Below are 12,672 nucleotides of genomic sequence, written 5' to 3' on the forward strand. Positions count from 1 at the left end.
GCGTGTCTAACTCTGTGCGACCCCATAGACAGCCTCCTACCAGGCTCCTCTGTCCCTGGGATTCTCCAGGCAAGAGTACTGGAGCGGGGTGCCATTGCCTTCTCCCTTTAAGGGTATAGGTTACTTTAGAATTTTCGCTATTATAAATAATGCTGCAATGACAACTTGAAGATCCTCTTATTTCTTTAGGATAAATTCCCAGAAGTGAACGTTGTGGCTCAAATGAAATATAAATTGTAAGAGGCCTATATCTTGGCACCTGTGCTAATGTTAGTCAATACCATGCGTTTCTAAGTTTGCCAAATCATGGCTGCTAAAGAGTGGATTGTTTATTTAACATGCATTTCTTTGAGGTTGAGTGATGCTTCATGAGTTCAGTTGGACATTTTAACCTGATTTTTATGAACTGAATGTCCCACCCTTTGCCTATTGCTATATTTTTGTGTTTATCTTGACTGAGTCTTAATACATCTGTTTAATGTGGCTCGTGCATCATGTTGGGTGTGAATGAAACGGGGCAGCAGCTTTCCTTAGGACACCTCCTGCTTCTGTCTCTAGCCCTGAAATCGCATGAAGCTGTGGTTGGAGATTCACCTCATAGTTCCAGAAACCCCTTTCAGCCTGGGGACCATGAGTAACCAGACTCTGGTAACAAAGTTTGTCCTGCAGGGTTTCTCAGAGCACCCAGAACACCGCGCGCTCTTATTCAGCTGCTTCCTCTCCCTCTACTGTGTGGCACTCACAGGAAATACTCTTATCATTTTGGCTATCGCCCTCAACTCCGGGCTCCATACCCCCATGTACTTTTTCCTCTTTAACTTGGCAACTATGGATATTATCTGTGCATCTTCCGTCGCGCCCAAGGCGCTGGAGGGTCTAGTATTAGAGGAGAGCTCCATCTCCTATGGGGGCTGCATGGCCCAGCTTTACTTCCTCCCCTGGGCTGCATCTTCCGAGCTGCTCCTCCTCACGGTCATGGCCTATGACCGGTATGCAGCCGTGTGCCACCCGCTGCACTATGGCACCGAGATGAGCAAGGCATTCTGTGGCACGCTGGCCGCAGGTGTGTGGGCACTGTGTGCCTTCAACGTGGCCATCCACGCTGGGCTGATGCTGCACTTGGACTTCTGTGGCCCCGATGTTATCACCCATTTCTTCTGCGAGGTCCCTCCTCTGTTACTTCTCTCCTGTAGCTCCACCTATGTGAACAGCATCATGAGTGTCCTGGCTGATGCCTTTTACGGTATATTGAACTTCCTGATGACCATCGTGTCATACGGCTTCATCATCTCCAGCATCCTAAAGATGCGGACTGCGGAGGGGAAGAAGAAAGCCTTTTCCACCTGCTCTTCCCACCTTATTGTGGTGGGCGTGTACTATACTGCCGTGTTCTACGCCTACATAAGCCCCGTCTCCAGCTACAGCGCGGAGAAGAGCAAGTTGGCTGGCGTACTATACACCATGTTGAGCCCTACTCTCAACCCCCTCATCTATACTTTGAGAAATATGGAGGTCAAAGCAGCTCTCAGGAAACTTTTCCCCTTCTTCAGAAATTAACCTGTGTCTTTTGAAGCTCTCCTTTGAGACTGCAGTTTAAGTGAGAATTGACCTTTCTTTGAAGGGTCTGATGAGTGAGCTTCTGGCCTGGGAAAGTAAGTAAATTTGTCTCTTCTACCCAAAAGAATGGATGAGCTTCAAATTCTGGGGCCCTTAGGCTGGCTGACATGAAGACTGTGGTTGGATGTGAGCCTCCAGTATGTGGGGTCTCATGGTCTGACCCCGAAGTAATGTCGTTACTAGGTTGGCAGGGAAAAAAAGATCTCTGGGAGAAGAGAAGGCGCCTTGTCTTGTAGAATGACAGCTGTATGGAAATGTTTTCCTTTTTTCTTTTTCTTTTGTTTGTACCATGTTCAGACTGTAAATCTTGCAATGACACCAAACATTTAGGTGCGTGGACCTTAACAGAGGCACCTTAACAGAGGCAGGCAGCCTGCGTGGGCCGCACAGCACGCAGAGAACTGCCGGACTGGAGGACTGCTTAAAGGTGACCGCCCGCTCCTAAGAAAACTACTGCTGTCTTAACCCAGGTATTTCCTCTGGAGCCAATTAGACTTTAAAAATAGTTTCTGGTTCTAATGAAAACGGTTGCTGTTGCTTTTGTTTCTCTCTTTTCTTCTCAGTAACACTCAAAGTGAAACATGCTGTTAGGATCATCACTTTGTCTCAACAGCTTTGTTGAGGTATAATTTATATACAAAAACTGTGCATTCTATAACGCCTGATGAGTATGGCATGTGCAATCACTACTTTGTTTTCAACGCAGAAATTTCAGCTTTAAAATCTGGGCTAAGCATTTAGAAAAATGCCTGTGATTTCTTATTCTTTCTTTTCTTTGTTCTCAAATCATGAGTACCTGACCTACCTCATCGACCTGGAGTGGGGACTACTGCTACGGTTTAGCTTTAGAAGTTACACAGCTTTGCAAGAAGGCAATGCTACCCTCCTATCGTTGCAGAATACTACTGGTTGGACAGATCCTCTGTGTCTAATGGGACTGAATGACTGATTCTCTTTTTTATGACCCATTAAAAATGATAGGAGCAAGTCATGACTATTTAGCTGAATCTTTGGGACTGAAGAAAAAAACACATATTTTTTGCTATTGTATATGGAGGCTGAGAGTAGAATTTGACGTTGATTTATAAGGAATGAGTTTTCCATGATTCTTCATCCAGTATTCTCATTGGCATTCAACAGAAGCACAGTGACGTGGGGCAAGAAATTCAAGAATCTGATGAACCATAGGCCGACTAAAGTCCATGGGGTCGCTAAGAGTCGGGCATGACTGAGCGACTTTACTTTCATTTTTTACTTTCATGCACTGGAGAAGGAAATGGCAACCCACCCCAGTGTTCTTGCCTGGAGAATCCCAGGGAAGGGGGAGCCTGGTGGACTGCCATCTATGGGGTCGCACAGAGTTGGACATGACCGAAGCGACTTAGCAGCAGCAGCAGCAGCAGCAGCAGGCCGACTGAGGCATTGGTACATAGGTTGGTAGGGACTGAGTCTAATCACCTCTAATGGAATTCTGACACCCAAATAGCATGTTCAAGCCTTCAGTGGTTTCAGAGAATTTGCAATGAATCGGGCCTTGAAAACTGCCACTAATGCCTCAGTGTGTTCACTGATTTTCAACATGCATCAAAGACCATATGTTGTGTTTTTCATCTTGGTTGCTTATTTTCTACATTTTGTAATGGGTTAAAAAGCAAATTAAATGCTTAGACACTTATTGAGTGTTTAACAGAGCATTACTCATTTGACAAAACAGAAATATGAGACTTGACTTATATCCTTAGGAAACTGGTAACCTAGTTAAGAAGACACTAGTACCCATACTGTTGAATGTAAAAAGAAAAGCGTGGAGAGAGCTGCATTACAGGGTGTAGCCTAGTGGTGCTGCAGATGCAGAGACGTGTGTAGTGTAGAAAGAGCCCTGACCTGGGAGGAGGAAGATTTGGGTTCATATTCAGGCTCTTGCAGATCACTCAGTCCATCTGAGCTCTAGTTTACTTGTAAGAATAATGAGGACAATAAGTCAGCCTAGAGATGCAGCCAAGACTGAATGAGAGAACTTAAGCAAAGGTATTAAGTGCTAGGTGAGTTGCTATTGGTGAGTGATCACCAAGGATAGGAGCGGCCAAGGAAGTCGGGATCTCACAGCTCCTCACCCCTGCCTGTCTCAGAGTGATGTTTGCAGTGGTTAGCTGGAAAGGGTGAGTGGGGGCTAAGTGGCATGGGACCACACAGAAAGGGGCCACTGGGCCTGCAGAGGATTTGGCTGTGAAAATGACCTGGTGAGGAGAAGCAGTTGGGACAGATGAATGAGAAACCATTCAGTGGTCCCTGATGTAAAGTGGACCCTGTTTATCTCAGGAGGCCTCAGGCTCCCGAGGGACACCACCCCTACTCAGGAAAGGCCAAAAAAGGGAGTTCCTTGATGGAGATAGATGAGCAACCTTTCTTTAGTCCTAGATTCTCTCCCAGCTCCCAAAGCCCATCTTCTTTCAGACCCAACTTTTCTTCCTGCTCTTTAAATTCAAACTGGTCTATTTTTTGTTTTCAGGCAAACTTTTCTCTTTCCTGTTGAGTTGAGTCCTCTGTCTTAGGCTCTGTTATCTTATCTGTCTGAGCAACGGATCCTTCTCTCTGTAGCCCTTCTGGTACAGGTAGCGCATCCCTCCCTGCTGAGTGTTGTCTTGCTTGGAGTTTGCCTTCTCAGAACAAATGATTCTTCTTCTTCTTCTTTTTTTTTTTTAACTGACCTTGCAACTGAGGCTGTTCTTTTTGTGAGACTGGAACCAATGTGAGGGCTTCCCAGGTGGCGCCAGTGGTAAAGGACCCACCTGCCAAGGCAGGAGACATGGGTTCAATCCCTGAGTCAGGAAGGTCCCCTGAAGGAGGGCATCACAACCCACTCCAGCATCCTTGCCCGGAGAATCCCGTGGATAGAGGAGCCTGTCTGGCTCTGGTCCACAGGGTCGCAAAGAGTCAGACACGACTGAAGCAACTTAGCACGTGTGCACAGCACCAGGGTACCTCACTTAGCTGATACAGAGAAGTGGTTCTTGCTTTCATGTGTTATCTCTTAAAATTATTAGTCTTCGTGATTTGATGCAGATAAACTCATGATCCCACAGGCATCCAGCAGGCAGCTCTTTCTATGAATTCATGTTATCAGTCCTTTGAAGAGTCACAGAGAGGAACTGATAGACATTTCACTTCTTTCCTTTTCTCTGCTTTTTGTCTTTGATAATAAATATCAGTCAGGGGAAAAGGAGATCACTTCCTTCTTTAAAATGATTCACCAACCATGAGCCCTTGCCTTTTTGGTTTCCCCGACTCAAGCAAACCTCCTGCAAGTGATAGGAATTGGACTGGTCTACCAGCACGAGCAACTGCAAAAGAAGGGTCTGCTGATGAAAATAAGCTTTGGGCCTGTGGTACGTCCAGCTCCCTGTCTGTGGAGACTGCTTCGCGAACTCCAGTCTTGGCCACATTCCTGGCCTCTGAGCCAAGACAGTATGCTAGGTGCGTGGCTGGCTTTCGTCTAGGCTGGCTTTCGTTTTTCTTTGGGGTTTGTCAGCCTCAACACTGTGGGCATTTGAGCTGGATCATTGCTGTGGTGGCTGTCCTGCATTGTAGGATATTTAGCAACACACGGCCTCTACCACCTAGATGCCAGTAAGACAAACCCCAGATTAAGACAATCAAGAGTGTCTTTAGAGGTGCCAGATCTCCTTGGGAGGTGAGCAGAGAGGAAGAAAAGTTGTCCCTGGGTGAGAGCCACTGAACTACAGCCAACCCGAGAGGTCCTCTCTCACACTGGACAGATTCGCGGCCGCTGCTCTGCTGCTTTTGCCGCTGTGACGACTGCAGCCAGCTCGTATGAGAGTCTCTGTAGTCTGACCTGGGATGAAGCACTCCCACAACTTGTCCCTGGTTTTCCAGCAGTGCTGTAACATGGCCAAGTCACAAAATGAATGAGTGTTGGAGATAGGATTTGAAAGGAACTCCATGAATTAAGAGCATAAGCTCCAAACCACCAACATATATTCTAGCTTATCATGGACTCCAGCTTCTGGTACTGTCCTTGGTTGTGACAATAAGGTGTTAATAAGTGGCAAACCTGTTGAAGCCCCTGGCCAACCTGACCAATGGTCCTGAAGAGCAACCTTTTGGAAAGTTTTTGGAAAATGTGACTGCACTAGCCTCTGCAAAGGACACAAGATGTAGATCCTACGAGTGGCTTCCCTTTCACTTTTCACTTTCATGCATTGGAGAAGGAAATGGCAACCCCCTCCAGTACTCTTGCCTGGAGAATCCCAGGGATGGGGGAGCCTGGTGGGCTGCCGTCTATGGGGTCGCACAGAGCCGGACACGACTGAAGCAACTTAGCAGCAGCAGCAGCAGCAGCTTTTGTCAGATGTATTGAATTGGTACAGTGCTGTCTGCCACTCAATTAACAGAGACAGCATACCTGAGCCACTTTCCCAAACGTGGATTTCTCAGAGCTCTCTGCAGCAGGAGCAGACATTTGTTTACAGAGAAAGGGCACTCCACAAGGCTGGAGAAGTCCTATCACAGTTTCATTGCATGAAACAGATTCTTAGTTTATCTTTTCAATTTACTCTGAGAACCCCTCTTCTCTTGGAAAGGAGGCTGGAGGGATTACTTTTATCAAAGGCAAGCAAAAGGTATTTGGCCCACTCCTTCTGGAAGAGGACATAACCCAGAAGAATGGCTAGGCCTTAGTCCACCACTGCCAGCGAGGGTGAGCCCAGCACTCTCCTCAGAGGAGAGCTCTAGCCACCAGCCAGCCACCGCAGCTGGACTGTACTATCCTGGCAGCCTGGCTAGAGTGCTCCTGGTATTTTCTAGAGAATCATACTTGGAGGAGGGGATTTGGGCTCCTGAGAACAACGTTTCTTTACACTGGCTCCATGTCACATTCAAGAACTAAGTCGTGATTCTGTCTTGCGTTGTTCCTTTCGAGGGATGAGCAAGCCTCCTGCTTCTGGCATGCTGTTATTCCATGCATCTGAGTCTCAAAATGTTGGTGGTGTGACACCGAGTTGATCCGCTTTTGTGTGTGTGCTCCTATATGCTCTTTTCCTGTTTAAACACTTGTGCTCAGACTATGATCGACTAGTCAGAAAATTGAGGACTATTAGAATGCTTCATTTTCCTGAATTGTAATGAATTATAATCGACAGAAACTTTCTCTTCTTTCTTTCCTTCCCTTATTTCTTTCTCTTCCTTGAATGCAGAGAGTTAACACCTTCTTCAGTTCATGATGCATTATCATTATTCATCCATGCAAAAACTGTCACATTTTTTATCAATATCCTCAGTTTTATCCCCTTTTAGTAAGTCCTTTCTCTCTTCCATATACAACCATTTTAATATAGATTTAAAAAATTTGTGTTCTTGTGAAAAGATATATTTGTTTTATATGTATATATTACTAATTTGTGTAAATTATATTGTTTTATTTTTCTCATTTCTTTTTTCACTTGGCACTATTTTTAATATAGCCTTGGAAATCCATAACATAGCAATCAGAGAAGAAAAAGAAATAAAATAAATCCAAATTGGAAAGGAAGAAGTAAAATTGTCACTGTTTGCAGATGACATGATACTATACATAGAAAATCCTGAAGACACCAACAGAAAACTAGAGCTTATCAATGAAATCTATAGATTTGCAGGATACAAAATCAATATACAGAAATCTGTTGCATTTCTATACACTAACAATGAAATATCAGACAGAAAAATTAAGGAAATGATTATGTTTACCATCACATCAAAAATAATAAAATACCTAGGAATGAACCTCCCTAAGGAGGCAAAAGACCTGTACTCTGAAAACTAGAAGACACTGATGAGAGAAATTGAATACAACACAAACGGAAAGATAGATCATGTTCTTGGACTGGAAGAATCAATACTGTTAAAATGGCCATACAACCTAAGGCAATCTACAGATTCATGCAATCTTTATCAAAATACCAATGACATTTTTCACAGACCTATAAAAAATGATTTTAAATTTTGTATGGAAACATGAAGATCCAGATTAGCCAAAAAAAAAAAATCTTCAGAAGGAAGAACAGAGCTGGAGAAATCATGCTTCCTAACCTCAGGCTGTTCTACAAAGCCATAATAATCAAAAGAGTATGGTACTGACCCAAAAACAGACATACTGATCAATGTAATATGATAGAGAAACCATAAATAAATCCACGCACTTATGGTCACTTAATCTATAACAGTTAGAACCAGACATAAAACAACAGACTGGTTCAGAATTGGGAAAGGAGTACGTCAAGGCTGCATATTGTCACCCTGCTCCTCTAACTGATATGCATGGTATATCATGTAAAATTCAGGGCTGGATGACTCACAAGCTGGAATCAAGATGCCTGGGAGAAATATCAGCAACCTCAGATTCACAGATGATACTACTCCAATGACAGAAATCAAAGAGGAACTAAAGAGTCTCTTGGTGAGAGTGAAAGAGGAGGGTGAAAAAGCTGGCTCAACACTCAACATTCAGAAAACTAAGATCATGGCATCCAGTTCCATCATCTCATGGCAAATAGATATGGAAAAAGTGGAAACAGTGGCAGATTTTATTTTCTTGGGCTCCAAAATCACTGCGGATGGTGATTGCAGCCACAAAATTAAAAGACCGTTTCTCCTTGGAGGAAAAGCTATGACAGATCTAGACAGCATATTAGAAAGCAGAGACATCACTTTGCTGACAAAGGTCCCTGTAGTCAAAGCTATGGCTTTTCCAGTAGTCATGTATAGATATGAGAGTTAGACCATAAAGAAGGCTGAGCACCAGAAAACTGATGCTTTTGAATTGTGGTGCTGGAGAAGACTCTTAAGAGTCCCTTGGGCAGCAAGGACATCAAAGCAGTCAACCCTAAAGGAAATAAACCCTGAATATTCATTGGAAGCTGAAGCTGAAGCTCTAATACTTTGGCCATCAGATGTGAAGAGCTAACTCATTAGAAAAGACCCTAATGCTGGGAAAGAGTGAGGGCAGGAGGAGAAGGGGGTGACTGAGGATAAGATAGTTGGATAGCATCACTGACTCAATGAACATGAGTTTGAGCAACCTCTGGGAGATAGTGAAGGACAGGGAAGCCTGGCGTGCTGCGGTTTATAGGGTCGAGAAGAGTTGGACATAACTTAGCAACTGAACAAGAGTCTACAACAAAGGAGGGAATTTATAATGGAGAAAGACCGTTTTTTCAATAAGTGTGGCTGAGAAAGTGGGACAGCTAAACGTAAAAGAATGAAAATTGGAACATTCTCTAACACTATATACAAAAATAAACCCCAAATGAATTAAAGACCTAAATGTAAGACTGAAAACTATGTAACTCTTAGAGGAAAACATAGGCAAAACACTCTTCTGACATAAATAGCAATATTTTTTGATCCATCTCCAAAAGTAAAGGAAACAAAAATAAACATATGGGACCTAAATAACTTAAAAACTTTTGCATAGTGGAGGAAACAATTGAAAAGACAACCTACTGAATAGAAGATATTTGCAAATGATATAACTGATATCCAACATATATAACCAGCTCATGCAACTCAACATTAAAAAAAGCCTGATTAATAAACTGGCAGAACTGAGCGGACATTTTTCCAAAGGGGAAATGCTGGTGACAAATAGGCTCATGGAAAGATGGGCCACCCTGCTAATCATCAAATGCAAATCAAAACCACAACGAGATATCATCTCACACTGTCAAAATGGCTATCATCAAAAAGAACACAAATAAGAAATGTTGGTAAGGATGTGGAGAAAAGGGGACCTTTGTACACTGTTGGTGGAAATGTACATTGGTGCAGCCACCAAAGAAAACAAAACGAGTGGTTACTGGTTACCCAGCTTGAGAAAGCACCACCCACGATCACTGTCACCCAGGCTCTTTTCTGGGAATGGATCACCTCTGCCTTCTAAGGCTAAGCCCTCCCCCTGGCGCTGGCCACCTCAGATTCAGTACATGGGGTGAGCTTGGCCAGGGTTTCTCAGCTCGGGCTGGGCCGTGTGGTGAGGGGACCGCTCGGGCAGATGTCTCTCCACCCCACCTAGTGGCACGCACTCCTGGTGAGCTGAGTCTGGGCCTCTCTAGCTTCTCTGCCTGTCCCAGTGGTCCTCCAAGCAGCAGGGAGGGTCTGTCTCGTCCGTGGGGGCCCCAGGACTGGGATGCGCAGCCTGGCACTTGACCTGCTGCATCCCCAGTGCAGGCACAATCTCGCTTTTCTTCCGAGCCCCCTCCCGGGAACAGAGGCCCCAGCTGTCACTTTTCTTCTCCTGCCCAGTGATGTGTGTATCTTTCTTTCCGTTTTGGTTGCAGAGGAGTCCTTTGCTAGTTTCCAGTTACTTCTCACCGAGAATTATCGTGCACATAGATGTATTCTTGATGTGTTGTGGAGGGAACCGAGCTCCATGCATTCTTATTCCGCCACCTTGCTCTCTCCTCTCGTTTTCAAATGCACCAACGCAGTGTATCTTTTTATCACTTTGACCTTTCTTTTCAGCAGCTTGTAGTTTTCATGATATCAGGTCTACACATGTTCTGTTAGATTCACACAGAAGCGTTTCATTTCTCCTGAGTGACCGCAAGTGCTTTGCACTTCGAGTTCGATGCCCACATGCTCCTTGCTGGTGTACAGAAATTCCTCACTCCTTTTCTCATCTTTGTAGACTTCAAAGATAAAATTGTTAGATCTTTTGAAAATAGTTCCACAGGCCCATGTGGCTGTATTTAGATTTTTTTCAGTCTGTTTTCTTTCTGTCGCTCCCACTGAGTAATTTCTACTGTCCTATCGTTTCACTGATTCCCTGCCTCTTTCCCTCCCATTGAGCTGTTGAGCCCATTCATTGAATTTTTTAAAATTTTAGCTACTGAATTTTTCAGTTCCAAAATTTTCACTGGGTTGCTCTTTACGCCTTCCATTTCCTGACTGAAATTTGATAAAAAATTGTTTCAAGCATGTTTTTAATTTGTTGTTGAAGCATTTTTCATAATGCCGCTTTAGAGTCTTTGTCATGTAATTTGAGTATCTCTGTCATCTTGATATTGGCGCTAACTTTATTGTCTTTTTTTCTTTTGAGTTGAAATTGTCCTTGTTCTTGTTATGACTAGTTACTATCAACTGGAACCTGGACATTTTTTGGTATTAAGTTATGAGACCCTAGCTCTTATTGAAATGTTTTGTTTTATTTGGTGTCTTGGACACTGCTATGACAGAATAAGGGAGAATGTTACCTTATTACGGCCACGTATGGATCCAAATTCTCCATTTGACTTTACAACTCCACCTTAGTAACATAATGCCTTGGGACTTTATAAACTCCAGGAGGATTATATGTAGTCCACCACTGAAGATTTTCATGGAGGAAGATCCCGACCTTTGTGAGTCAATATTGTTATATTTGCATACGTAATGAGAGACTATAATGTGTGTGCTATAATTTTATATTTCCAACAGTGCCCAATTAGCAGTCACCAGGGATCCTGGAGCAACCTTGATTTCTAGAAGGTTTTGTTCTGTCCTCTTCTAATGAGGTCGGGTGTGCCCACTGGTCCTGGTGGATCCTAAGTGGTGTCAAGAGACAGAGCAGTGCTAAAATACAGATGGGAAAATTCATTTCACTTTCGGCGCTGCTCCCAGAGACATGTGCATTTCCCCAAACTGGAGAGGTGGGGCGTGGTAATGCATTTTACCTGCCCTGCAAGTCATTTTCGAGAATTTCAGAGAAGTGTGTGTGCCAGGGACCAGTTCGAGAGGAGGCTGCTGTCTCCCACAATGCCTCGTAACGTTTCCCAGCAAGCGGCGTCTGCTGCTGGCGGTGGCTGAGGTGGGAGCAGAACGGGAGTCCGGGAAACTGGGAGTCTGCAAGGAGAGTGTGCTAGCTTTTTGAAATCCCTGGAGAACTCACTCCCAGATTCCAGTAGAGTCTCAACGGCAATATATGCTCTTCTTTCTTTCCCAGAATTTCATCAGGAAAGATTGCCATGGAACTGTCAGTTTGGTTTATCCCAATTTTGGAAAACTCTGGATTCATATGAAGAAGAATGCTTAGCAGAAATGATACACATGTTGAAATTTTCTCTGGGGCAAACTAGGGTTATTTCAAATACAGGTGTTTCCCTCTCTTCTTCCCTCCTTCCTTCCTTTCTTCTCTCTCCCTCTTTCCTTCCTTCCTTTATGCCTTTCTTTCTCTTTCCTCCCTTCCTTCTGCCTAAACCAGCACCTTCCTTTGTTACAAGAGTAGAGGACGAGTCTCTGGTTACTGTTTGTTGCATGTTGGTGAGTACATGACCTGAGTGTGACTGGATGATTTTGTAATTTATTTATTTTAAACCGAAGCAAAATCTGCTTCTCTTTAAGCTGAGCTTACATACTGGGCTGTATCAGATGGCTAGTTCAGAGATCAAAGATGAACATTAATTGCGTGAGAAAGGCTCACATAAGAGAAATTTATGGATTAAAGAGTGAAAGGTGTTATTTTATTTAGGTAGACAATTGGAGAGAAAATGAACTAGAAAATAATTGCGGGAGTCAAAGCAAGCACTCCCTTTTTGTCCTCACCCTGAGTGAAAGTGTTAGTCACTCAGTCGTGTCTGACTCTTTGTGACCCCGACAGACTGTAGCCTGCCAGACTCCTCTATCCATGGAATTCTTCAGGCAAGAATACTGCAGTGGGTTGCCATGTCCTTCTGTAGAGATCTTCCCAACCCAGGGATCAAATCTGGGTCTGCATTGCAGGCAGATTTATTTATTTATTTAGTTATTTATTTGTTACCATATGAGCCACGAGGGAAGCCCAAGTTTCCCCAAATATACAAACTGAAAGGGTCCGGAGATATTGATTCTCCCCTAGACTGAGCACTGTGTGTGTGAAGTCATTTCAGCTGTGTCTGACTCTTTGCGACCCTACGTACTGTAGCCTGCAAGGTTTCACTGTCCATGGGATTCTCTAGGGTTGCCATGCCCTCCTCCAGAGGGTCTTCCTGATTCAGGGATCCAGGGATTCAGGAAACCTGTGCCTCTTACACTGCCTGCATTGGC

The 12,672-nt window shown here is 44.0% G+C and overlaps 1 protein-coding gene across 1 annotated transcript; it reads left to right on the forward strand.

Moving 5' to 3' along the window:
- The first annotated feature begins 570 nt into the window (after positions 1 to 570).
- On the forward strand, positions 571 to 1,557 carry LOC101117644 (olfactory receptor 13A1). Its single transcript, XM_004021665.4, has one exon. The coding sequence runs from the start codon at positions 571 to 573 to the stop codon at positions 1,555 to 1,557; it is 987 nt and encodes a 328-aa protein (XP_004021714.2).
- Positions 1,558 to 12,672: the final 11,115 nt, after the last annotated feature.

This window comes from Ovis aries, chromosome 25 (genome assembly GCF_016772045.2).
Source record: "Ovis aries strain OAR_USU_Benz2616 breed Rambouillet chromosome 25, ARS-UI_Ramb_v3.0, whole genome shotgun sequence".
NCBI lineage: Eukaryota > Metazoa > Chordata > Mammalia > Artiodactyla > Bovidae > Ovis > Ovis aries.

What these genes read in the sequence shown, in the direction of transcription:
- LOC101117644 (XM_004021665.4), top strand. Translation starts at nt 571, where the DNA reads ATGAAGCTGTGGTTGGAGATTCACCTCATAGTTCCAGAAACCCCTTTC.